The sequence below is a fragment of the Mesoplodon densirostris genome, chromosome 12, assembly GCF_025265405.1.
Source record: "Mesoplodon densirostris isolate mMesDen1 chromosome 12, mMesDen1 primary haplotype, whole genome shotgun sequence".
Classification (NCBI taxonomy): domain Eukaryota; kingdom Metazoa; phylum Chordata; class Mammalia; order Artiodactyla; family Ziphiidae; genus Mesoplodon; species Mesoplodon densirostris.
The window spans coordinates 3,909,462-3,936,792 of NC_082672.1; the positions used below are offsets into that span (position 1 = coordinate 3,909,462).

General features: G+C 48.1%; 1 protein-coding gene across 1 annotated transcript in view; it reads left to right on the forward strand.

Annotated features, from left to right (window-relative positions):
- The first annotated feature begins 10,701 nt into the window (after positions 1 to 10,701).
- PDE10A (phosphodiesterase 10A) overlaps positions 10,702 to 27,331 on the forward strand; it is a 299,066-nt gene continuing 282,436 nt past the window's right edge. The window contains 2 exon segments of the mRNA XM_060115412.1: positions 10,702 to 11,137; positions 11,140 to 11,562. Of these exon segments, the coding sequence (XP_059971395.1) occupies positions 10,702 to 11,137; positions 11,140 to 11,562 (859 nt within the window).

The window sequence follows — 27,331 nt, forward strand, 5'->3', positions numbered from 1 at the left end:
AGCCCCTGTCTTCCAAAACTGACAAAGAAGCTGCATTGGTCTGATAAAACCAAACCTGCTATGTCATGAAAGAAAACAACCAAAAGTATTTAACTGCTCTGCTTTGCTTATTTGGAATAGTGCGCCTCACAGTGGGGTTACAGATTCCTGACATGTGATGCTGGCTTTTGTAAATCAAATTCCACTTAAATGCACTTGGGAAGTTTGCACACAATAGGGAATCTGCGTTCCATTCACCTGTAGTGGTGCATGTCCTCTTCCCTTTCCTCAGTCTACTTTTTCTACTGATAAAGTTATATTTTCTTCAGAGTTGTGATGTGCTTGCTGACTGCTTATTCAACAGATAGACCATGATTTATAGACCCTCTTTAAATTCTTTGCCACTCAAAGCTTCATGTATCACCACTGATTTGGGCTTTTTGGAGGCAAGCTTTTGGATTTTTCTGTTATTACAAACTTTCTATTTGCATTTTGTGATTGTGAATCTACACTTCTACTTTCCAGTTAAGATTTGCCCTACCAAATAGACTTCACAAACCGTCCCCCATCTAGCTTGTACTACCACAATAACAATGTCACGGTGCCCAGGAGTTGTGATGGTAATTCTTCTACCCTATAATGTTTTAAAATGAGATGTGACTATTATAAAACAAATGAAAGATTTGAAAATTAATTTTTTTTCACTAATTATGCTTTCTTCAGAGTTATACTGTGTTCAGTAACTGTATTCTGGATGAATTCACCTAGAAATGACAGTTCTGGGACATGTTAAGTGTTTGGTTCCAGATTTAATTGCCGTGAGCAGTGTGGGCCCACTGCTGTTACCTTATTTTAATCTTTTGTAGAAGGAAGTGGGGAAGGACTCTTTTTATACCCAACAAAGACTGGCAACTCCAGTAGCCACAGTGAAGTGCTGGAGTTATGTTAAAAGGCTTTGGTCAAGCTAAAAGCCATTGCTTTGTAGGACCATTGACCCAGGAGATTTATATGAGTAATGCATACTTGTATGCAATTAATGAGTTTCTGATAAACTTTGTGGAAGTACTCTTTTTAAAAAAATTTTTTTAACATCTTTATTGGAGTATAATTGCTTTACAATGGTGTGTTAGTTTCTGCTTTATAACAAAGTGAATCAGCTATACATATACATATATCCCCATATCTCTTCCCTCTTGCATCTCCCTCCCTCCCACCCTCCCTATCCCACCCCTCTAGGTGATCACAAAGCATCCAGCTGCTCACTACCAAATGTAAAACCGAAAGCTAGTGGGAAGCAGCCACATAGCACAGGGAGATCAGCTTGGAAATATTCTTTTTTATAATTAGAATCAGGTTCTAAATGCATGATTCAAAGGGGGTACTTTGAATCATAGATCTATCACTTTGTATTGCTCTGTCTTCTGAAAACTTATTTATATTGGATTTGTTTAAATCAGAGTTCAAAACGCAAAATCAGACTTCACCTGTATTTTATGGTTACTTAAGAAACAAGATTTGACTGCAAACAGATGGATAGATTTTCATAGCATGTATACTAACCCAGCTATAAAGTCGGCCTATTTAATGCTTAAGCTTGCTTTTATATCAGAAGAGCATTTTAATTGAGCCCTCTTGAAAGTGATCTCACCTTAATATATACAAAAATTTGGAAATACTGAATGCAGACATCCTGCCTTGGAGAATAAAGCACACATTACATACCTAAAGGGGAAATCAAAAGGCCTAATTTGCTTTCTGTAGCTGCTTTTCATCAGGTTTATAATTCGTGTGTGAAATCTACAAATGGACCTAAATCCCAGCCCATAAAAGCCACCTCTGAGGACTGTTATGAGCAGTTATGGGAGGTAAATTAACTGTCTCTGAGGGCAGTGACAGTGAACACACTCATGGAGAGACACAGAAAACAGTCACGTGAAGGGAGCAGTGTGTTCTCTCCTGGGCTGACTTAACTCACAAGTGCTGTGTGAATGGCACATGGTCAGTTCTCGAGTTAAGTGGGCAGGAGAACCTGGGCTGAATCTGCGCTCTTCAGGGTTAGACATACTCTGTGATCACTCCTGGGGTATCATGCTCATTGTCTCCCGAAAAAACTAAATTACCAAGTTTGCCAGTCTTGGGAAAAGAGGGTTAGGGAAATTTAATCAACATAGTTAAAAAACAAAGCAAAACAAAACAAAACAAAAGCCAGAAGAGGGTTTCACTATAGCCTATCCCTGGATGATATTCACGAAAACAAATAGACTTTGGGGATTTATAGCAAAGATCATCTACTCTTTACTCTTTAAAAATAGTGAACTTCTTTTTGCCAAAAAGGGTGATTTAACATTGATACATTGAAAACCTATGAAATCCATCTCTTTACTATTGTAGCGTAATGTGGAAGGTAGGCCATGGGTATACAGTGTCGGTGTGTTAAGACTCCAGCAGTTAGCAAGAAGGCAGGGGAACATGGTCAACAGAGACACCATGCAGCTATCAGATAATATGATCAAGGTCTCCTTCATGGTGGGACCCTACCGTAATTCATCTAAAGGGGCCCTGCCGCATGAAACTTCTCTGTTTGTTTGCATACATTTATCTCCGTTCTTGTTCCTTACCTAAAGCGTGTGTAATGTCGGCAGTTTGGGGTATGCTAAGACCCCAGGGATTGTAGGCCGTCTCTACCACCTGTAACCTGGGCAGCTTCCCCAGAAATGTTGCCACTGAACTCCAGAAACAAGGAATAAGGCAGTCATAGGAAACACTCATGTTTAAATTAAGGTGACTATATCACGATTTATTTGTCAGTTATATAAGATTATCAGGTAAAAGTCACAGTCATTTTAAACTTGGTTTTAATTGTTCAGTTTCCTTTTTTTTTTTTTTTTTTTTTTTTGCGGTACGCAGGCCTCTCACTGTTGTGGCCTCCCCCATTGCAGAGCACAGGCTCTGGACGCACAGGCTCAGTGGCCATGGCTCACGGGCCCAGCTGCTCCGCGGCACGCGGGATCCTCCCGGACCGGGGCACGAACCCGTGTCCCCTGCGTCGGCAGGCAGACTCTCAACCAGGGAAGCCCCAGTTTCATTTTTTTAACCAAGTAGAATTTTTCAGAATGCACGTTAACATTTCTAAACGTTTGTTATCAAATGAGTTGAATCTGGGTTAATGATGTTCCATTATCTTTCTCAGTGCACCTGTGGTAAGGACTTTACACTATGGATGGGAAAACAGCAGCTGAATGGAAACTATGATATAAATGCCTTAAAGCCACCCTTTTTTTCTGTATTTCACTCAAATGCATTTTTTTGGTGACTCATATTAAGAAGTGTATTAGGTCTGCACACCGTATATGTCAGCCTGTACACTGTCCGTGGCTCACGACGCTCATGTCAGGACCAGCGTCCACCCTCACACCCTTTGGAAGGAGAAGATGGGCAAAGTCCACACAGAACGTGCCACATTAGTTGCCCCTCTGAAGCTCTCTGTGTCTGATTCCCCACGAGCCACCCTAACCATCCGTGTGTGGCAGGGTTGTCTTCCTGGCCCCTGCCAGGTGGTGCAGCTTTAGCAAATACGGCTTCCAGATGTTCCCTTCCTGCCCTGTTCAACCACAAGTGTACAGACTTGGGCTTGGGCCAGCTGGGTCCTTTAAAAAAAGGACCAGTGTAACATGGAAAGCAAAGCTAACAAATTATTTAACGCCACTTAACCTTGGTGTGTTCTTCTGTAAAGATGGCATTTGCCTTGTTGGCCATAGTCATGTCGCTCAGCTGGAAGCTCTCAGGGCACAGCAAACTGAAGAAAAGTAAAATGGAGATTTATTACAGAGATTTCCAGTCAGGAGGATATGTGGCTTTTTAGTATATTTTTTCAGCTAGGGTTGATATGCTAAATAGTTGGGTTTTGTTGCTGATAGCAATGATGGTGGGTTATTTGAGTAGGGCAAGCATCCTTACAAAGGACTATTTTTTAAAATACTTATTTATATGGCCGAGCCGGGTCCTAGTTGCGGCACGCGGAATCTTCGTTGTGGCATGCAGGGTCTTTAGTTGTGGCATGTGAGATCTAATTCCCTGACCAGGGATCGAACCCAGACCCCCCGCATTGGGAGCACAGAGTCTTAGCCACTGGACCGCCAGGGAGGTCCCCCGTAGGACTATTTTGAACACCAGTAGGCAGAGTATGGATTAACGTGCCAGGAGCACAAGACTCCTGGGTGGAGATTTCTGGAAATTTCCTGTGGAAATCTCTTCCTGTGGAAATTTCTCCCTCTCCTGGAGGGAGAAAGAGGGAATTTTCACACACACCATTGCAGAAATCTAACTGGAGACCTGGGATCAGTGAAAGGGCAGATTTGAACTCACAGGACCTCCAGGTGCTTGGCCATCACTCTCCTATCCTCTGCCTGAAACAAGGAAATCCTACCACATCAGTGCTTACAGGAGCGTATGTGGATGCAGATGAGCTCCCTGGGGAGGAAAGTCCACTTTTTGACATTGCTTTTGTTGATGACTGCAGTATGAATTAGTGCAGAAGATAAAACAAAGTTACTAACCACCCCCCACTCTCAACCAAGCAAAAGGAATGTGTCCAGAGGTTATGGAAGATACATTGTCTCAGCCTCCCCTTTCTTCAACCACAGGTCTCTGGCTTTGGGTCAAGTCACATAGACAACCCATGTGGCTGAAAAACCAAGGCTGCTTACCTTTCGGCTTCTGTTTGTTTTTTTCTGAGATAAGAGTCCTTTCAAAAGATTTAATATACAAAGTTGTAGTGATAGTTCACAACGTGTTGCTTTTCCATACGCCGGATGGTGTGTGTGTCAACAAGGAGGGATGACTTAGTCTGGATAAGGACCGTCTGTATCATAAAACCCAAATCCTGAGAACCGTCTGGGCGCTGTGTGTCTAACGTGCGAGGTGCGCATCAGCAGCCCATGGCGCTGGACGGCTGCATGAACCTCTCTGCTCCACCTGCTTTTTCCTTTGGGCACTTTTATAAGAGGAGCTCCGGGAAAAACCTGTCTTTGTAATAAGTCAAGGCCTGACGTCAGAACAACTCACCCGTGTGAATGAACATGGCCTCTGCTGCATGCCCTTAAATGCCCATCCAATACTGGTCCAGATCAGAGCACTTGGGCCCCAGGCCGTGTCGTGGTTTTTCTTGTTTTGTTTTTTGTTTTGAGATGAACAGAAAGGAATCACATTCTCTGGATTAAGTGAGCCATTTTGATCCTAATTTTTGAGACAAATCCGTAAGAGTCAACAGTTTTGCTTTTTCCCATAACTGCATCATAACCCCCTTGTATAAATGTCAAGGCACATTGTAAGAATATGGCTATTAAAATAATGTTTGCAAGGAAAGGATTCCCAAGCCACAGATGAAGACCTGCTTATTTCAAATGACTTTAACAATACACAGTTCAAGTATCACATGATAATTTGTGTGGGCGCTAAGGTGCTCATCATGGGGGGACAGACTTAGTAGGAATTTTGACAACCTTTTATGAAACTCTCTGCTCGTTGTATGTCAGGTGGTCGTAGGGGTCAGGGAATCTAAGCCATTCCCTAGCTCATCCTTTTTATCCCTGATGCCCCCACGGTCACGTTCTACTTAAGTGCTTTAAATTGACTTGGCTCTCTTAAAGAAGTTATTTCTTTCGTTTAGGCCTTTTATGTATATAATTGTATATAAATATATGTAATCTCTCATTCAGCTTCTATGTGACTCTTAAGAGAGCCTCAAAGGAAATTGATATATCTGACTTGTGGAAGTTTGGTGATAGTGTTGATTATTTAACCAGAACTCACTGTTGTATTCTACTTTGTGTGTTTTTGAGAAGTGAAAACTGCTTCAGCATTCTACAAATCTCAATGGGTTTCTAAAGTGATTCGACATTTTTTTAAATGACAACATCTTCAAAATTTAGTTCTGTGTCATAATACAGTAGTGTTATATAAGAAAGTAACTGCTTACAGGGTTATCACAGGAACTTTGTATTGATTATATAACTTAAGTGGGCCTTTTAACTGCAGTCTCCTAGGGTCTAGATATTCACAGCCATTAAGCAGAGCTTATTTTCATGAGGGAATTAAGTGTTTTGCTCTTGATTAATGAAAATATCTACTTGATCTTATTATTCATCAAGAGACACACTTATCCCCCTTTTCGGAAGGTATGGATACTTAAGGAGATTTATTTGGAATATTAATGTTTTAACAATTGGCCTGTTATCAAAAACATTCCCTCATTGAAAATTAAACACTATTTTGGCGTTTTTTAATGAAAAATAATATAGTGTTAGTTGTTTTATAACATCAAGCAGTACTAAAATTGTAGTTTGTTTTCTAGTTAATTTGTTTGAATTCATAAAAATAATTCAATCAAAACTGCAGATTTAGGAATATTAGGGCTGAAGAAGTTGTTTTCATCAACTCTGCTCTATTTTCAAGGCAGTCCCATTCAGTGTATTGACTTTATAATAATATTTTTCTTACTAAAATTATAATGCCCTTTTAAAAAAATAGGCCTGACTACAAGAGTACTGTAAGAATGGATCTGTCACTTTAGTCATGATTTGTTAACAATGATGCTAATAGAAATTTGTAATCAGTTGGCATGCAGGTGACAGGTAGGGGAGTGAACACTGAGTGCTTCTTGTGTGCTGGCCTTTATTAAAGGTTATGAGTGGCAGAGAAGCCTGACTTCGAATATCAGGCTCTTTAAAATAAAATTGTCAGTGCAGATTATACGTGCATTAAATTTCTTAAGAGGTTTAGTGCAACACATTCATATATGCAGATAAAATGCATTAGTTCTAGGAGTCTGGACAGCAAAGCTATGATGGATTGCGGATGAGAAAAATTAAAGGAGGCTTTGAGAAAGAAAAACTTAGAACTAGTAGTGAGGGATTTGGTGGACTGGGCAGGGCATGAATTAGTGCCTGGCAGCTGAACTCCACTTTTAACATGCCAGACAAGGAATAAGTTATCTTATTAGAATGCAGAGAGTTTGTGTGTTATGATATATGATGATAATTGACTAACAATTAAATGGAAAAGTCTGACATGTGAAACCCACATGTTTCTATTGAGCTTGGGAGCAAAAGACACTTGCTTATGAATTATTTTGCTCTGATAACTGTGTATTTTAACCAAGTCACAAAAATTAAAATCAAAGTAAAAAGAGTGTGTCTTTTTATAGACCTTATCTATATAAATAGAGGAGTTTAATCAATCTTTGTCTTATGTCTTTATAAAGGTTACTAGCATTTTAAAAGAGAAAATAGATTATTCAAAAATCAGTTAGCAATGTAAAATTTACAGCTGTAAGCACTAATGTTAAAAGTTGTAAAATAAAATCAATTAAGACTCAGGCCCACATGTTGACCAAAGAGTTCATAAAATATTAATTATATTTATTGCAAACCTAACTCTTAGGCTATTAAAAGGGTTTCATGGTTCAATTACCATAAAGACATTTTATAATTTTATGAGAAAACCAACATTTAACATTTCTTATTCTCTTCCTTGACGCATATTTTAAAACGTTTTTAAGAACATATCTTTCAAATTAGATAATAATCAGGCAGATATTGTTTCCTCTATATATGAATTATTATGCATAAAATACTTAAAATTAATATAGAATTAAGGTAATTGAAAAATAACAGCATATGGAAGAATACTTGGAGAATTTAAATATACTTATGGTTGCATAGGTCCACTAATACAAGGTTTCATTACCGATATCAATTTCTTCCTTGATCATTTTCCTTGGTAAAGGGCAGAGGCAGATGCTTTACATTCTTTTAAAATGCTGAACTACTAGTAATGATCATCATAATTCTGGCACCTTTCCTGGTGTTAGCCGCCCTCTTAATATTCTTTTAGTTTTTATTCTTTGCAGTGCGGTCTGGCATTTCTTCAACTGAGAATTAGGAAGATTGTTCATTTCACAGACGGTGCACAGTCGTGGTGTGACCTTCTGCCATTGCTCTTCTTTTGCTGGAGTTACAGCTAATAATTTCAGTTGTGCTTAAGCTGTGTTATAATCTGATAACATTTTGACATATAGCTAAATTGCTAATTTTATGGGGGCTATCAGAATGCAGAGTGCACTTAACTGTGAGCCAGCGTGTTTATTCCTAAAAGGCTTGGAGTAACAAATGTTTAGTGACAGTCTTCTCCTTCTCCTGATATATCACTAAGGAAGCTCAAAGCGAAGGAAAAGAATCCCCAAGAAACACATTCTACAGGTGTTGCAACACCTGAACACGGTTGAGTGACAGCGCCTTTATGTCTATGTGTTTGTAATTTACATCTTGACTACACAATATTTCATGAAGAAAGGAACTGTGGCTGGGCGCCTGTTAGACTTATATTAACAGAAGTGGACTCCGGCATTAAGTAGGGAGAACACTTAACAGATAGATGTAACCGATAATCAGTAAACTCCTCATCGTGTTTCTTTTCCGTTGTCAGGCTTTGTCGTTTTTAATTTGTCCAGGAAATGTGTGCCTTCCAGCAATCATTTGGAGAAAAGAAGGAAGAAAAATAGAAAGAGGTTGATTCCAGAAAAGGGTTACTGAAAATTCTAAAGTTTGCATCCTGGTTTAACAAAGACCCGGAGAACAAATATTTGATGTTTTCCATCCCGCGCCCTGCACCCCGCGCTCCTATGGCTTAATTCAAGCTAAAGGCAAATTTTCCTGTAACAGGAAAGTCACTTTACTGACTCCAGAAAGGCAACTAAAGAAACTTAAACGACAAGTAGAAACATTTTGCCTGTAAAAGAACGAACAGTAAACACTCCAAGGAGAAACACGTCCTCCCCAAACCTGCGGGCAGCCCAGGACACCCTCCCCGCGGGGTCGAGTGCTCAGCCCGCGCGAATTGCCAGCTCTCAGGAAAGTAACAGGTGTCAGAGCTGCGCGGCCCAGAAACGTCAGCCTGGAGGCTGCAGCAGCAGACCAGGCAGCACGGCTCGGTCGCTGTCATTGTTTCTTCGCCGGAAAAAAATTGCAAATACAACGGGCAAAATCCCCCCTCAGTAAGGTAAGAACCACCAGAATCTTTTGCTTCTTCCGCAAAGTTACGAATTCCGATCCAGTGAGTGCCAGGGTCGGCGCGCGTTAACAAGCGACAGTCCGAGTCCGCCCCGCAGTCGCGGAAACGCCCGGGTACTTTGGAGAGGGAGGGGAGCCGCACAGCCTCCCAGGCGCCCCACCGGCCCAGTTTGGTGCAAATACCAGTATGCCCTTTTCCACTGTGGGTGTCTGGATGAGAGTGGGGAAAAGCAGACCAGGGAAGAATCTGGAGTACGTTTCAAAATAAAAACACCAGAGAACTGGACGGAGGGAAGAAAAAGTTGAGGGCGAGAAAAGACCCCCCAGGCCAAGCACACACTGGGGGCCCCGGGCCCTGCGTCACCGGAGCGGCTGCACCGCCGCGCACGCCTAGCGCTCAGGTGACCGCCTTGACCTTCGCGGAAGCTGGGCATCGGCGCGCGTGCTGCAGTCCTGGGAAGGTGACCTAGTGCAGGGAGTCTGGACAGCCCGTCCCACCGTGGGTCAGCAGGCCCGCCGCCCCGGCTCAGACCCGGAGCGCTGCGGTGGCCCCGCTGCGCGCGCCTGCCGGACACCGACACCAGCGCGTCCGTGCGCGCAGCGCTCCAACTTCCCTAACTTCTGGCGGTCGCTCCTGGTTCTGAGCGCCCATTGGGCGTCACAGTTCTCTTCAGTAGCAACCGTGTGGGTTGGGGCTGGGGAAGGAGAGACGGGCCGTTGTCCAAGAAAGCCAAAGGTGAGGACGCGGTCCTCAAGGCTTTGGAGTGATGGTCTCCTAGTTTTTAACTAAGGGCAGCCGTAGTTTGCCCTTTCCATTCTCTAACGTGGCCGGGGCAAACTGGGTTGTGCACACAAAGTTCGTTATAAAGTGAGTATTGGAAAGGGAGTACTGTGGACGAACCAGGTTTCTAAACCTTAGCTTATTGGGAACAGTATGCCTTGAAGGGAACTCCAACCAAATGTCTGAGTTTGCACTCTCCTGGGAGCTCTGAGCACAGCTCAGTTGGAGCTGCTGGCCAGCCATCAGTAGGGCTCCCGGGCTCGGGCACGGAACAGGCCGACGTGGCTCGCCCAGCAGTGCCCAGCTGGAGCGGCTGCAGGGCGGCGGGTACCGAATGCGGAACACTAGGCTTTGAGAACGCCTCGCAGAGACGCAGCGTTTCTCGGTCCTTCCTCCCGGGCCTGGGGCGCACTGTTAGCACAGGGCCGCCGGGGTGCGGTGCCTGGTGCGGTGAGGCCGAGAAGCTGCGGGGCGCGCTACGTGGGCGCGGGCGGTGGCGGCGTGGGGAGCGCCGGCTCCGCCAGTGGGCGTCTTCTGCAGCCGCTGCAGCCTTCACGGGCAGCGGCACTGCGGCGCTTCTCTCCGCTGCTTTCGAGCAGTCGCGGAGGCTCCGCCAGCGGAGCGCGCACACACCACGCCACGCTTGCTCCGCAGCCCCTCGCCCCGGCCCGGAGCACGCCCCAGGTCCTCCCACCCCCAGCGCGGAACACGACGTGAAGACCGGGCCGAGAGGGAGAGAAGGGCTAGATTGACGGTTGGGCCGAGTGGCCCCGGAGGGCTGGTTCTGAGGGGGCGGAGCCCGCCGAGTCCCGGCCCGCCGCGCTCCTCTCCTGCCCGCGGCCGGCCCCCACCGGCGGCCCGCGGAGGAGGGCCATGGTCGGCCCCGTGGAGCCGCTCGTTCCCCGCCCCCAGGCCCCCCTGCCCGCGGCCGGGGACGAGCCCGGCCCCGGCAAACTCCGCCCGGAGCCCGGGGGCAGCGCAGCCGGCGGGGGGAGCGCGGCGGTCCGGGGCCCGGCCCCCGAGTAGCCTGGTCGCGGCCGGGCCGAGCGCGCCGTGCCCCCGCGCCCTCCCCCCTCGTCCGCAGGCCGCGCCAGCCCCGCGGGGGGCCCCGGAGCCCTGCCTGCGCGCGGCGGCTGGGTCGCAGCCCGCGCTCCCTCCGCGCCCGCCTTCTCCTCCCCTGTCCGCTCCTCCACTCCGTCTTCCTTTTACTTCTGGCCGCCGCCCCCTCCGCCCCCTCCTTCTCTTCTCCCCTCCTCATCTGCCTTTCACTTCCCCGTGCGTCTCCCAGGAAGGGAGGGCGCGGCGGCGGCGGCGGCGGCGGCGGCGATGCTGGCGGCGGCGGAGGAGGAGGACAAGAGGCAGCTCCCTTGAGCGTCCCCCCCGGCAGTAGTCACCGAGGCGGCGGGCGGCGGCGGCTCTTCCTCTCCCCTGCGCTCCAGGGCTTGCTGCTGCCAGCTCGCGCCGGGCCCCGGCCGCCGCCGCCGCCCCGGCTCCCGCTCGGCCCGGCGGTCCTCCGCGCGGGCTCCCACGGCTTCTCGGGCGCCGGCGGGGGCTGCCCCGGCCCCGGCCCCGGTCCCAGCCTCGGCGGCGGCGGCCGAACTCCGCGGTGGCCGCGAGGCGCCGGCGCCGCCCTCGCCGCCGCGTCCCCGCTGCTTTTCGGTTCCGACATGGAAGATGGACCTTCTAATAATGCGGGCTGCTTCCGAAGGCTGACGGAGTGTTTCCTGAGCCCCAGTAAGTGCCTGGTTCCACCTTCCCCGCGGTGGGCGGCCGGCAGGGTGCGTGTGCCCGGGGAGTTTGGCGGCCCGCGGGCTTCTCTGGAGGGGCGGGGGGCTCGGCCAGCGGCGGGACACCGGGGTTTCCCAGGCTCCGCGTGCGTGCGGGGGAAGGGTGACCGGGAGAGCGGCGAGAGCCGAGCGTTTACAACAGGACCTGCTGCCCGCCTCGGGGTCCCGGTGCTGTTTCTGGCCACGCTTGCCCTGCACGTCTTTATACTCTCAACTCTGTGGCCACTGCCGCCAGACTTCTCTCTTTAGCCTGCGGCCCCTAGGCTGGAGTCGAGGCGCTTCTTTCCTCTTGGGGTCCCGCCCGCTGCGTCCCCAGGCTAGGGGAGGGCAGGCCAGGGCCCCGGGACCCCGCGCTCCCAAACGTGAAGGCACTCGCGGTTCCCCGGGCTGGGTGTCGGCGCCTGGATGCTCTGTCCCCGCACCCCGCAGTGACCCTGTTCCAGAGCGTGGACTAGCCGCGTGGAAGTGGGTGCGCCTCCGCCGAGAGTCCACTTTCTCTAGATCCTGGTGGTTAGCTGGTGGTCGGGTTGGTAACGGGAAGGACAATGGGGCGAGAGGGTGGAGGAGAAAGGTGCCGCCGGATCGGACTCCCGGCCCCCCCCCAGCCCCCACCCCGGGATCACGGCCACTCCGCCTCCCCAGCCCCGGGATCGGGGCTGAGAGCGCGCTGGAGCAGGGGTGGCAGAAGGCGTGTCACGGGGGAGGGGGACAAGACTGAGCAGAATCGTCAAGGCAGATATTTGCTAGAAGGCAGGAGGCGGGAGATGTTAAGGGAAGAGGCGCCGAGTGCACAGAGGAGGGGGTCGCCGTTGTCTTGGATGGAGGGCGAGCGAGGTGAGGACCGGAGACCTGGGGCGGGGCGGGGAGGGAGGTCGCGCCCGCGGAACACCGGGCGACTTCGGCGCTAGCTGGGGCGGGCGCGGCCCCTCGAGGCCCTAGGCGCGGGGCTCCAGCGCCACCGTCCACCGCGTGCGCACCCGAGCCTTTGTCTGCTTCTCGCCGGGGAACCGCGTTTCCGCGGCGCCTTCTCCAGGCAGACTCTTCCAGGGTTGCTGTTGCGGCTTCCGTCTCCCATCCGCCGCTCACTCCCCAGTCCCGGCCGGCCCGCGCCTCCTGGGTACCCGGGGTCTAACCCCTCCTCGCGGCCGGAACTTGTCTGGGCTCACCGCCCGCAGGGCGCCTTTGGGGTGCAGCCCCTGGGCGTGCGAGCGTGTACGGTGCGGCCCGGCACCCCCCAACCCCTCCCCGCCCAGCCCCGCCCCGCCCCGAGATCCCGCCTCCCTGGCGAGGTTCAGTCGGAGGGGGCCGCGTGGTCCAGCGGCCTCTCGCTTGCTGGCTGTCTGGAGCCGCTGGAGGCTGTCTCTGCTCATATTTGCCGGTGGACCTGATAGGACATCGGGGCGTGGGCCCTGGACTCGCAGCTGACCCCTCCATCCTGTAGCCTCCCGCAGTCTGACCCGCACAGCAGCTCCCAGGGGTCTGCCTCCCTCGGGCCCCACCTGCGGGTGTTGATTAATTCAGAGATGTTGCGGCTCAGGAAGGGCATGGTCTGGGCAGGAGCGGCCTCGCCAGCTGCCCTTGGATGTGTTAGGAATGGAGCCTGGTGGCTGTGAACTGAATGAAGGATGCGGGAGAGGACGGAGCTCCCAACCAGCTCTGACTTGTGTCGGGTCAGTCCGGGGCCTAGCATTGGGGCTCCCGTCTGCCCCCCTCCTCCTGCACTAGTGATTTCCTTCTGTATAAAATAAACATCCACTCTTTACAGTTGGCAGCTGGTGGGGTAGGAGAAGTGAGGGTGCGGGTCAGAGGCTGCCACATCTTTTGCATATGAACGTTTTGGTAAGAAGGCTGTGCTAGGGAGACCAGCTGTGCAGGGGTTTTCCTAAAATGAAGTTTCTGTCTGTAGGTTGTTACTGCTGTTTGTCTAGGGTGGGGCAGGTTGTGAGGGATACTGGGGAGAAGAATAAAGATGAACAGCTCAGGTGGGATGGAGACGTCCTAGGGGAATCCCTAGCAGGCTTTCCGTTTGGAGGGACAGAGGGCCCAGAGAAGAGGGCCATGTGACCCCATTTCCCACCTCCCTCGCCCCCGTGGGGAGTTCCCACAGGGAGAAGCCCAGTGATAATAGACTCAGGAGTTGTTGGGTTTTTTGTTTGTCTTTTTTTCTCTGTCTTTTTTTCTCTAACCAAGTCACTGAGTGGTAGCTTGGGGTTTGAATAGGAACCAGAGGTTATAAAAATCTTCTTTGGGATGTTACTAAGGTAGTAAATACTAAGGTTCTTTTAAGCAAAATCTATTATTAGACCCACGTCACTGCAAAAGTGGAAAAAGGCTAGATGGCGACTTTAAGGACCATTGCCAGTTTCTGCTCTGACCCTGTATCCTTCACGTTGGGGGACTCTGTTTCCGTCTGTGGCTGCGTGACAAGCCACATTTGTGTGAATGGCTGAAGTACCTGAAGCTTGGCAGACTTTTTTTGATATTTGTCAATAAAAATGAGTCTTTTTGAGAAAACTTTGGAATTCTATAAGAATGAAAGAAAGCCCAAGTGTATACAGATGTGTCGTGATTGGTGCATGTTTATTCCCTTTTCTTCCCTTTCAGTTTGATCTCCTCTAGGTCTAACAAGCAAGTTGTCACGTAAAGGCTGCTGTGTCCAACTGTTGTTTGTAGGAATGCCTGCTTTTTATCAGCATCAAAGGGCAAATTGTGTTTTAAAAGTATCGTATCCTCCTTCCATTCCTGTCCACTTTGGCTCTGCATTTTGGCTCACACAGATTCACTGGTTCGCTCAGTAGCGCACGGAGCAAACACTTACTAAGAGCCACTGCCACTTGCCAGGCGCTGCCCTAGCCGGGCTGCGGTCTAAGAGGACGTCACCCACCAGGAGAAGAGCGCTCCTAGAAGCAGGTGCAGCATTGATGCCAGTGCTGGAAGGGTCAGTGGTCACTCTACATCCCTGTCAGGGTGTTGCTGACTTCACCCCATCCGCCGTCTACCTTTCATTGCTGACCTCTGAGCTTGTCCTCAGGCACTGGGCTCGAGCACTTTACTGCTCTGAGAGTTGTTGCTGGTTGGAATAGAAAGCAAGCCCCGTGCAGGGAGAGCCCAAATCCTCCCAGAGCGAACTGAGAAGTCCACTTGGCAGCGGTGTGTGTGTGTGTGTGTGTGTGTGTGTACACACGCACATACACACAGGAAAGGAAAGCCAAAAAGTTGTGCTTCGATAGGCCAATAGGAGCTGCATTCGGTCTTCCGGAGGAAAGAGCTTACCTTGAGTACACTTGGTGCCCTGGCGGGAAGTGCAGGAAATATACCTAGGGGGCAAGGACTTTACCAGTTGAGTCGGGAACCCTGCCTTAAGGACATCCAGAAGTTAAATGAAGGTCATTGTCTTTCTCTCCCTCTCACGAATGCTCCCACCGCTCTGCTACTGTGTGTTTCACCAGTTGGCTGCTCCGAATGATGCGGAGTGCTCTAGTAGAGAAAACTGTTGGTCAATGAGAGATCAGAGACAGCAAGAAAAATGAGCTAGGAGAGATTTGTTAGCGCAGGCGGCAAATATTCAATACTTCTTCACACAATTTGTATATTTCTCAAATATTCCAAACAGAAAATGTGTATGTGTCTAGGAATCCTAGACTTTAAATATACTCCGCATCCATCACTGTCCACTCTTGCTTTGTTTCTTGAGACTTAAAATACCGTGTGGCCAACACTTGAGCAAATTGAGATAAATATGATCCCTTTTAAGAGCAAATGTGTCTACCGTATAGAAGCTACACTGGACTTCACGTTGAACCTGTTTTTATGGATCTGTTGAGACTGGGACTGCAGAGGCGTGCAAGGCCAACAACACAGCAACCAAACTGGGTATAACTCAATTAATAACCAACTAACAGGTAATTATTGAGGACCTATTCAGTGCAAATCATTTTAGGGAGATGCAAATGATAAGAACTAGTCCCTCAAAGGACCTGAAATATAGATAGGATACCTACCAAGATAACCAGCAAAGGAAGGCTATGAACTCTTCCTGCCAGGCCAGGGTGCAGGTCATGGAATGACCAGGCGTAGTGGAGGTGCCTACGTCTGTTTTGGCTGGAGTAATCAGGGCTTAAATCCAAAGGGCAAACTGTTTAAACCGGGTGGAACTATTTAGATTCATTAATTTTAATTTCATGAAATTCCTCTTTTAATTTCAAAAAGCTTCCATGAACAAAGATAATCCCTAAAAATTTAAATGAGCAATGGTGGAAACAGAAGAAGATGGTGTCTTCTACAGTGTCAACCTGATATATTAACTTTAGGTAATTTCTGCATCTCAAACTTTTTCTACCCCATTAAGAAAAATGAATGCAATGCGATAGATAAATAAGTGATGGTAACGGAGCATGGTGACTGTAGTTATTAAGACTGTACTTCATATTTGAAAGTGGCTAAGAGAGTAGATCTTAAAAGTCCTAATCACACACACACACACACACACACACACACAATGCAGTGTGCTAGATGATTACGAGATTTCGTTTACGATAAAGCAGGTTAAACTTGGTGTGGTGAACATTTTACCAGTTAATACATTGTTAGTTTTTGTTTGTTTAAACACAGCTCATGAGGTCAGAGAGGGAAAGAAACTATAATTTTCATGAGAAAGGAATATTTCTGTCTTAAAAGGAGAACTCTTATTTTTTTTTTTTTTCGGTACGCGGGCCTCCCACCGCTGTGGCCTCTCTCGTTGCGGAGCACAGGCTCCGGACGCGCAGGCTCAGTGGCCATGGCTCACGGGTCCAGCCGCTCCGCGGCATGTGGGATCTTCCCGGACCGGGGCACGAACCCGTGTCCCCTGCATCGGCAGGCGGACTCTCAACCACTGCGCCACCAGGGAAGGCCAGAACTCTTAGTTTTAATTCAAAACATTTTAATTTCCTTTTAAAATGTAAATCACGCGTCTTCAGGTGATCTACGTCTGTCTAAGGGAAAACTCCACAGTGATAGAATTGCTCAAATCTTACAAAGGAAGCAGAGGACGCCTAGCACTCTGATTTTATTTGTAGCATTTACCACTTTCTGGAATTCTTGTGCTCATTTACTGGCCTACTTGTTTATCTGCCTGTCTTCCCTGCGCAGAAGGCAAGCTTGGTGCCAGCCTGAGGGCAGGGGCTTCTCTTCCTTGGTTACATCCCTGAGCTTGTAAAGGTGGTGGACACATATATGGAAGGAGCTCAGATATTTGTGTTGAAAATTCAAAGATGAACTGAAATGAACAATAACGTGGTGTCTGCCTTCAAGGAACTCAGAAATTGAAGGCCACTCATCGAAAGCATCCTTGGCCTTGGCCCTTGTCCTGAGGAGCCAGGATTCCACCGTGGGTGAGAAAGAGCCACTCTGGTAAGAGCGCACGGCTGAGGACAGAGACAGGCCAGCTGACAAGCAGGTTCCCGGAGGAGGCGGTGCAGACGCTCTGGGACCCGGAGCTGAGCCCCGTCTCCTCCGAGGGCCCCAGAAAGGTTCCAGAGGAGATGCGCTGGGTCTTGTGGTGGAGGGTGCTTCCAGCCAGGGCTGGGGGGAGCCGGGTTCTGGGGAAAGCCTTTCTGGCCAGGGGAGGCACATCGGAGGCTGCTCTCAGGAGGTAGGTGGGGCGAGGCCTGGGGAGGGAGGCTGGCGAGGCTCAGAGGATTCTTCTGGACCAATGCTGAGGGCCTCACAGTTACCCTTTGAAGGACTCTACGGAAGAGGTAAGGTAGGAAGGCAGTAAGCCCACCTTCCGTGGTGGAGCCGGGCTCGTGGGCGACGGAGACAGAGGGCTCGGGCCTGTGGCGGACGCCCCCAGGTGAGAAGAGGTGGGCCTGCGCCAGGCAGCCAGCACACGGAGGCAGCCCGAGTCAGGGCGGACGGCGGCCAGTGCTAACAGAGCGGGCGGCTGGGTGAGGTGAGGGCGGAGGGCCACTCGGCTCCTGACGGGGGGCTTGGGCTGCGTGTGGTGGCTGGGTGCTGAGAAAAGAGGGGTCGGCACTGAGCCCCTACTCTGGGCCGAGCGTCGTCGGTGCCGATGTGCCACGGTGGAGACGCTGAGCGATCAGGCATACAAACCAAGAGTGTCAACCGTCAGGAAGATCAAGTGCCATAAGAGTTGGCAGGTTTGAGCGGTCTGTGAGGGTCTCTCTGGGTAGAGGAGGTTAAACTGCACGTGTTAGAGAAGGAGCGGCCCAGGCCGAGGGAGACCCAAAGGAACCGAGCGAGGGCCTCGATGCTGGGGCTTGAGCCCAGGGGAACGCCGTACCTGTGGAACGAAGACCACGAGGCACACGGGCCAGGTTAGGGCTTTGTAAAATTTGCAGTTTACTCCCCGTGCAAGGGGCAGGTCCTGGAAGGTTCTAAGCAGGTGGCTGACATGTGATCTGTGATCTCAGAAGTTCATTCTGGCTGCAGTGTGGTGAGTGAATCTAGGGTCTGAGGTGGAAACGGAGGACCCGAAGGCCACCACGGTAGCCAGGACAAGAGACACTGGTGGCTTGGACTAGGGCGATGGTGACGGAAGTGGAATCCGTGGAACCCCGTACCTTCGGGAGGTGTTAGAACACGTCAGACGAGCGGGCGGGTGGGCTGCTTGGAATAAGGGGAAGCAAGGACCAAGAACAGGGCCCGGGGCTTTAGCCAGAGTGCGGGCTGCGAGGTGGAACTGCGCCCAGCGGGGGGAGCTGGCAAGGGGGCCGCCAGGGACCAGGCGTCGCGCTTGGCTGTGCCAAGTCTGAGATGCCTGCTGCACAGTTTAGTGGAGATGGTGAGGAGGCGGTTGGGTAAGTCAGTCTGGAAATCAGAGGGTTGATGGACCAAGACCGGAGAATAAAGACTATAGTCATGGTGTCTAAAGCCCTGGGGCTATGTGTCCCCCACTGAGAGTCTGCAGATGCTTTACGAGACTGGGAGGGCTTTGATGGAGTCGGCTAAGAAGCAGTCGTGTGGGGCGGTGTAGGTGCTCCCCCAAGTCTGATGAGTGACAGGAGGGCTCTGGAACCCTGCAGAGGGAACTGATTATTAGGTTTGTGACTCTCCAGGTAGGCGTTGAAGCCATGGTTCTGAATGGGAACCTGAAACAAACAGGGGGAGTGAGAGAAGGACAGGAGTCCGAGCTGACAGAAGAGAAGGAGCCATGGAAGCCCCGAGAAGGAGTGGTGCACGAGCGTGGAGGTGAAACGGGCCAGAACGAACGTGCCGTGGAATTTGGAAGAAGAACCTCGAGACAGAGGCAGCCAGGGTGCCGCCAGCGACCTCTGTCCAGGGCTTCCGAGTGGAGCGGCGGAGGCGGGGAGCCATCTTCAGGGGCTGAGGAGTCGGCAGGGACGCATCTGTGTGGCGCTTCGGTCCTCAGAGAAGGAAAGGGGAGACGTCGCTCCGTATCTACAGGGAGAGAAGAGCTGGCTTTTTCCAACGTAGGACTGGCTGCAGAGTGTTTATTTGTTGAGGAAAAGGAGTTTGAAGAGTCGGAAAAAAGAGAACACAACAGAACCTTAGAGAAGCTGGGAGGGATGGAATGTAGAGGGCACGAGAAGGCTTGGCACAGCAAGGGGACCTTGTCCTCAGAGAGAACGGTGGGAAGAGCGGGTGTGGGTGCTGAGAAGGGTTTGGGTGGAGAGAGGGAACGGGGTAATTAACAGCACCTTCACAGGATCCTCTCTTCCCACGTCCCTGACTGGACAACCTTGCAGGCATCTGGAGGTGAGTGGAGTGGGAGGGCCAGCCCCGAGGAGGACGAGCTACCCAGGGCCACGCAGGGGTTGAGAGCATGACCAAAGGTCCTGTCCAGGCTGGTGAGGATGGGCTAGTGACTGGGTGGTTAGCTGAGGGATGGGAATGAGTGAGAACTTTTTTTTTTTTTTTTTGCGGTACGCGGACCTCTCACTGCTGTGGCCTCTCCCGTTGCGGAGCACAGGCTCCGGGCGCGCAGGCTCAGCAGGCATGGCTCACGGGCCCAGCCGCTCTGTGGCATGTGGGATCCTCCTGGACCGGGGCACGAACCCGCGTCCCCTGCATCAGCAGGCGGACTCTCAACCACTGCACCACCAGGGAAGCCAGATTAAGAATTTTTTAGAAGGGAACTGATATGACTGAAGGAACAGTTGAGGAAGACGTACCCATCAGTGGTGTGTAGAGAGGCTTGCGTGAGAGGGGGCTGGCACAGAGCCTGTGCACACACTCTTCTGCGTTCAAAGAGTACGCTGAACACTTCTAAGCTCTCAGTACACGTCTTGGTGAAAAGGGCCCAGTGGGGTGAAATTTGAGAGGTGTCTTGAGGGAGAAAGAGTGTTTGGTATGTGAGGCCGAGCAAGGCCCTGGACAGAGGCAGGAGGCTAGGAGCTTACAGTCAGGATCCAGGAAACAGGAGGTGGGATGATGTGATGGTGGTGAGGGCTTCACGCAGAAGAGAAGGGAAGGTAAAGCTGTAGGATGGAGCAAGGGAAGACTGTCAGGTCCTCCCCTGGAGGTCATTCGAGTGTTTCACTGGCGAAGGGTGGGAGGTGCCGAGGTGCACCGTGTTGTCAGATGCTGTAGCACACGGATGTTCCTCGAGGGTCTGCTGTGTACCACTTGCTGTCTAATCACCAGTAATGGCTACGTCCAGACCCATCCTTGCCTTCAAGGAGGGATGCGGACAAGATAAAAGGCCACCACGGACAACTGATGGAGGAGTGCGTAGGTGTGAAGAACACTCTTTGATGGCATCCACTGCCCACTGTCCACAGGGCCATTTGCTTGATATCCTGAGCTGCTGGCCCGGGTCATGACGTCTCCTGTGACAGGGCTTCCTCCCCGATGCCAGCTGCGGGGACCCCTGGAATCCCGTCCTGCTCCCCATCTTGCTCACCGGCCCCGTCTGTGTCTCCCTAATGCCTGGCGCTTGTAGCCATCCACGCTGGCGTTGCTCCTCGAGGGCAGGCGGCACGTTGTATTCTTTTTCTTAACCTCAGTGCCTAGCACAGTGCAAAGGACAGAAAGTCTAATGTATGAGTAAGTGAAGGTGTTTAAACGGGAGAAAATGATCAAAGTGGTCCTTTAAAAATGTTAGTTTTTGCGAAGGAAGGGAATAATTAAGTAACGTGGTTGATACATTTTGCTAGCATCACTTGAAATTCCACTTGATTCTTTTTTCTTTTTCATGTGATCCAAGTACACTGCTTGGCACCAATGACCAGGGCTTCTGAGTTACTGAGAGCACAGCGTGTTTGTCCTCCTGAGCTGCTGGATGGGGAGCTCCAGGGGCGGCCCCAGGAGATGATAGGAGGAGTGGGGCATAAGTGTCTAGAGCATTCTGGATGCCTCAGCTTTAGCTCCTGAGGCGGTGATAGAGAGCTTTTTACTTTGACAAAAACATTTTCTACACTAGGAAAGAGAAGGTGTTGCTTGTGAATTGCTGAAACAATGCCATGTGTTTGGATGTGATGAATTATTTAAAAGAATATAAGCATATTTGGACTTGTAAGTTGGTAAGTACTCTGTAAGAAGCAATTTTGCATGAAGAGCAGGTCACTGCTGGAGCAAAGCATCATGAGTGTGTGGTATTCAAGTTGTACTTCTCTGTGCGTGACGCAAGTGTGTGCTTCTGTATTGGAGTTTTAGCAGCTTCCAAAATAAACATCTAAAATGATATCCAGAAGGGCTTGATTACTATAGTTTTCTAGATTTGGTAATTATATATTTATCTTTGCTATTAGGATTACATACATTTTCACATTTTCTTTTTCTCCCAGGACCAGAAGTTTACTTTGATAAACATTCTTGTGTCCTCAGTCATCATGCCTTTTTAGGATAATACTCTTTGTGTCTCATGATTAAATATGTCATCTAATTTTTTTTTATAAAACTGCAATGATTAAAACAATGTGGTACTGGCGTGTGAATAGACAGACCAGTACAACAGAATAGAAAGGCCTTAGAACAGAGCCAGACTCATAAAGGAATTTAATATATTTTAAAAGTATCATCTCATATAGGAGGAGTAGAGATAGACTACTGAATAAATGATTTGGGGACAACTAGGTAGTCATCTGGAAAAAAAATAAAATTAGAGCATACCTTTTACTATACCTCCAGGAAAAATTCCATATGGATCATATGTTTAAATATATATTTAAAAATATACCATAGATGCTGGCACAAAAACAGAAATATAGATCAATGGAACAGGATAGAAAGCCCAGAGATAAACCCACGCACGTATGGTCACCTTATCTTTGATAAAGGAGGCAAGAATATACAGTGGAGAAAAGACAGCCTCTTCAGTAAGTGGTGCTGGGAAAACTGGACAGGGACATGTAAAAGAATGACATTAGAACACTCCCTAACACCATACACAAAAATAAACTCAAAATGGACTAAAGACCTAAATGTAAGGCCAGACACTATCAAACTCTTAGAGGAAAACACAGGCAGAACACTCTATGACATAAATCACAGCAAGATCCTTTTTGACCCACTGCCTAGAGTAATGGAAATAAAAACAAAAATAAACAAATGGGACCGAATGAAACTTCAAAGCTTTTGCACAGCAAAGGAAACCATAAACAAGATGAAAAGACAACCCTCAGAATGGGAGAAAATATTTGCTGATGAAGCAACTGACAAAGGATTAATCTCCAAAATTTACAAGCAGCTCATGCAGCTCAATATCAAAAAAACAAACAACCCAATCCAAAAATGGGCTGAAGACCTAAATAGACCTTTCTCCAAAGAAGATATACAGATTGCCAACAAACACATGAAAGGATGCTCAACATCATTAATCATTAGAGAAATGCAAATAAAAACTACAATGAGGTATCATCTCACACCGGTCAGAATAGCCATCATCAAAAAATCCACAAACAATAAATGCTGGAGAGGGTGTGGAGAAAAGGGAACCCTCTTGCACTGTTGGTGGGAATGTAAATTGATACAGCCACTGTGGAGAACAGTATGGAGGTTCCTTAAAAAACTAAAAATAGAACTACCATATGACCCAGCAATCCCACTACTGGGCATATACCCTGAGAAAACCATAATTCAAAAAGAGTCATGTACCACAATATTCATTGCAGCTCTATTTACAATAGCCAGGACATGGAAGCAACCTAAGTGTCCATCAACAGATGAATGGATAAAGAAGAGTGGCACATATATACAATGGAATATTACTCAGCCATAAAAAGAAACGAAATTGAGTTATTTGTAATGAGGTGGATGGACCTAGAGTCTGTCATACAGAATGAAGTAAGTCAAAAAGAGAAAAACAAATACCGTATGCTAACATATATATGGAATCTAAGAAAAAAAAAAGGTCATGAAGAACCTAGGGGTAAGACAGGAATAAAGACACAGACCTACTAGAGAATGGACTTGAGGATATGGGGAGGGGGAAGGGTAAGTTGTGAGAAAGTGAGAGAGTGGCATGGACATATCTACACTACCAAATGTAAAATAGATAGCTAGTGGGAAGCAGCCGCATAGCACAGGGAGATCAGCTTGGTGCTTTGTGACCACCTAGAGGGGTGGGATAGGAAGGGTGGGAGGGAGATGCAAGAGGGAGGAGACGTGGGGATATATGTATATGTATAGCTGATTCACTTTGTTATAAAGCAGAAACTAACAGACCACTGTAAAGCAATTAGACTCCAATAAAGATGTAAAAAAAAATAATGTACCATAGAAGGAAGAAAAATGAGGAAATTCCTTTCTAGCCTTGGAGTAGGAAGAGCCTTTAAATGTGACTCAAAATCTGGAAGTAAATAAAGAAAAGATGGAGAAGTGAGTCTACATTAGCAAAAACACCTTTTGATGGCCCTGAATACCATAAGCAAAAATCACAGTATATTCCTGCGCATCTCCCGTGCGGTGACGCTCTCTGCCTTCCTGTGCTGTCTCTATCCTGCTTTCTACAGGACAGTTAGGGCTCCAGCATCACCAAACTGTTAACTGTCAGCTCTAGGAAAAAACACTTATAGCCCACATCACAGCATAGGGCCAACCTTCCTAACATATGAAAAGCTTCTAGAAATGCTTAAGAAAAAGAACAACCCAATTAAAAATTAGTCGAAGGATATGAACAAAAAGATGCCCAACCTCATTCATGATAAGATAAATGCCATTTAAAATCACACGGAGGTACCGTTTTCTCCTGTCAGGTTTGCAGAAATTAATACATTTTATAACACACTATTGGCAATTTTATGAGGAAGCAGGTACTGGCATGCATTCCTGGTGGGAGCATCCACTGGTACAGCCCTGGAAGTGGGCAATTTGGCAGTATCGATCAGTATTAAAGATGCATGGACCTATTGAATCAGTAATTCTACTTCTGGGAATTTATCATTCAGATAGACTCACACTTGGGCAAGATGACTTAACAAGGTATTAATATATTACAGCATTGGTTGAAGAGAACGTTTGAAGAAACCACCTGAAGGCCTACCTGTAGGGGCCTGGCTAAATAAAATCTGTAGCAGTGAAACAAAGGTACTAAAGCTCTTCCAGATACATCGCTATGTGAAAAAAGCAAAGTGTAAAGCAATGCACACACATACACACACACTTTTGCGTTAGAAAGGACAATAAAAGTTTATAGCTGTGTGTGTCTGTGTTGCGTAAAGAAACAGAAAGAAACGTAAAGGGGCAGAAACTCAGGGAAGCACCCACAGCACTTTCCCTACAGGACCGGTGGAGATGGCGGGAGTGGGAACTGGGTGGGGGGGTGCGGGAACAGGAGTTGTAGGGAGACTTCAGTGTTTACCTTTTATATTTGTTGATTTTTGAATAACAATTTATTACCCATTCAAAAATTAAATTTAAAAATCAGTAAGATTTTACTGAAATGCCGTTTAACTCATTGTAGGCGTCCTACTTTGTGGTTGACGTTTTCCTTTTTTTTTTTTTATTGTCCTCCTGTTGAGATCATAGTTGATTTTTCAGCCCCTGAAGTTTGTTCACTTGATTTCTGCCTTTCTCTAGCCTCCCACTTACTTCTCCTACACAAGATCTCAAAATGTCAAACCATGAATATTAAAAAAAAAGTCCCATGCATCAATACCTCTCATACTTAGCAACTCCTTTTCTACGTCATGCGCAGATTTGAAAATGGAAAAAAGAAATCACCTCTATTTTAATGTAATTTCTGACTCTGATAGAGTCTATGGATTCACATTTAAGATATGAACTATTGTTTACACTGCTGGAGAGCTGCCCAGCCAGCTTCATCTGGTAGAAATCACTACATTTTGGCAAGAAACTGAACGTCTTCCCTGTGAAAACGTGGGCTTTACATTTTAGCGCTTCTTAAGTGAGTGGAAATGTAGCCCCGAGTTGTCTTACAACTTAATAATACCCCTCAACAGGGGCCACAGCAGTTCATTATAATTTATTCTCATTACAGTGATTGGATTTTTCCTTTTGAGCAGGGACAGTGTGAACTCATGCATTCATTCGTCAGCAGACATGTATGTGCTGAGCCACTGTGGGAGCCGTCTGGCCGGACCCAATGAAAGTCTGCCCCTGACCTCAGAGACCTCGCTGTCCAGCAAGGATAGTGCCCCTCCTTCTGGCTGTGCCTTTGTGGTGGAAACATTCTTTAGATCCTCACATTTGATCTATTCTCTGATTTGATTTTGGGTTTAAAGTTAATATTCACCTTTTCTCTCAGTATCTAAGTGGGTTTCTTTCTAACGTCCTTAGATATCAACGCTGCTGATTTTCCTGTGTTCTGCTTATAATGTTGACATTTTTCTTTGTCTTATCGCTTCGTATTATTTCCTCCTATAGTCCACCCATTGGTTTTATTTTAGCTGCTACTTCCTTCCTAGTTACTGGATTTTGTGCAAACCCTTTTCTAACCTTAAATGTCAGCCTTCCACTACCCTAACCAAGTTCTCTGACCCACATGTGCATGCTTCTGGGGTCTTGACACACTGAATCCATGCTACACACCCTAGCCTTGGGGATGCAGACATTGTCAGCTTGCACATACTTAAGCCTCTTTCTTGAAGGCACAGTTTTCCCATAGTAGCCAGGTTTTCAGGGAAAGCCCTGATGATTATTGCTCTTTTTTCCTGGAGTGAGGCATGTGGATCAGGTGTGTGTGTGTGTGGGGGGGTGGAACCCTAGTCCTTTCACTCTGCTGAGCACTGCAGATACTTTCAGAGGATTTTCAAGTCACTGGGAATGCCTCTATGTTAAAGGTTATTCTTTATTAACGTTAATGCTCTAGTTTAATTGCATTTCTCCTAAGACTATCATAGCTGTAGAGTTTTGGCACCTATGTGTCTTGTAACTGTTCTGTTCTTTTTGTCAAATGGGCCATCATTAGGAAATTTGTCATTTTTTTTCTAAATGATTTTTGAACTCTTTTTGTTTTGTGTTGGTACATTTTTTAAAAATGTATCCTGGCCAGATTTTCAAGATTCCAGATTATTACGGCTTCTTGTATCTGGGTTATGGTCTGGTGAGAAGTACCCCATATTGCTATTACAGCAAGGTACCAGGGTGTGGGACGATCCAGTCTTTTTACAGATGTCATTATGAGACAGAGATCTGCCCTGGGGAGGGGGTGTGTGTGGAGAGAGATACAAACAGTTCATACACTTGTTCATTTTTTCTTTCTTTGTGGATACACTGCTGGCCCTGGTCAGTATTTCCTAGCGCGTTGGGGCTGGTGGCTTTTCAGTAAGGAAAAGCAGAGAGGCTGAGGTGTTGAGCAATGGGTCTGTGTCGCTGTTTGTTAAGCAGATGCCGAGGACACAGCATAACATGGTGCTTGTGGAGTTAGGCAAGCTCGCGTTGGAGCGAAGATGAAATGAGATGACGTGTGTCTGGTGTTGGCAATAGCGCCTTGAACAGAGTTAGTGCCAGAGCACACTCGCCGTCCTCACGTCCCTGGGCTCTGGGCGAACCCTGTGAGACAGCCTTTGCCGGGAGGGAAGCACGGCAGCCCTGCGAGGGCATCATTTGGCAGGGAGATGGTCAAGTGGCAAAGGGAAACGAAGAAAAAGGCTGCCTAAAGCATCCGATTGGCTGGGAAAGGTGTTTCTTTGTCGTTACAGGAAGTACAGCTTCTGGAAACACTGATACCAGGAAATGGCTGCAGCCTTAGAGCAATTCCAGTTTCTTGGCAAGGAGTTAAAGGAAAGTGTGTTGAAAATAAAAGGGAAGAATTTTTGGAAAGAGAAAGAACTGAGAAACAGTGATTGTCATTAGAATTCTTGCATTTCGGGGAATCTATTTTTTGAACGGCTAATATAGTCATTTTCCCCCTTTGTGGAGCCTCTGCAGTTGCAACATCTTTGACCTCCATTTTCTCGTGTCCCTGAACTGTTCACTCTCACTTGGCCTGACTAAAGAGGGACGTTTCTGTGGGGCCTCCCTGCTGCTTCAGTTGAGTGGCAAGTGCAGCATCCCTGGATGCAGGGACAGGCCTCACGTGAGGCGTGTGCCAGCCCAGGACGCAACTCCCATGTCTGGGCCTTTATCCAGAGGACAGGATAGATTAGATTTGGTTTGTATGTGTACTGTTTACTTTGCAACTGGCTCTTTATTCACTTCAGACTTTTGTAGAGTTTGGGTCTATATTCTTAGTTAACTACGTGAATGGTCTTAGTCCTATGTATGTGTTACATTTTTCTTCTGTAATTTAATAGACTCTGACTTGGAGAAAGGTGAGAATCGGCCCATGAACAATTACCTCCTTAAGGGTG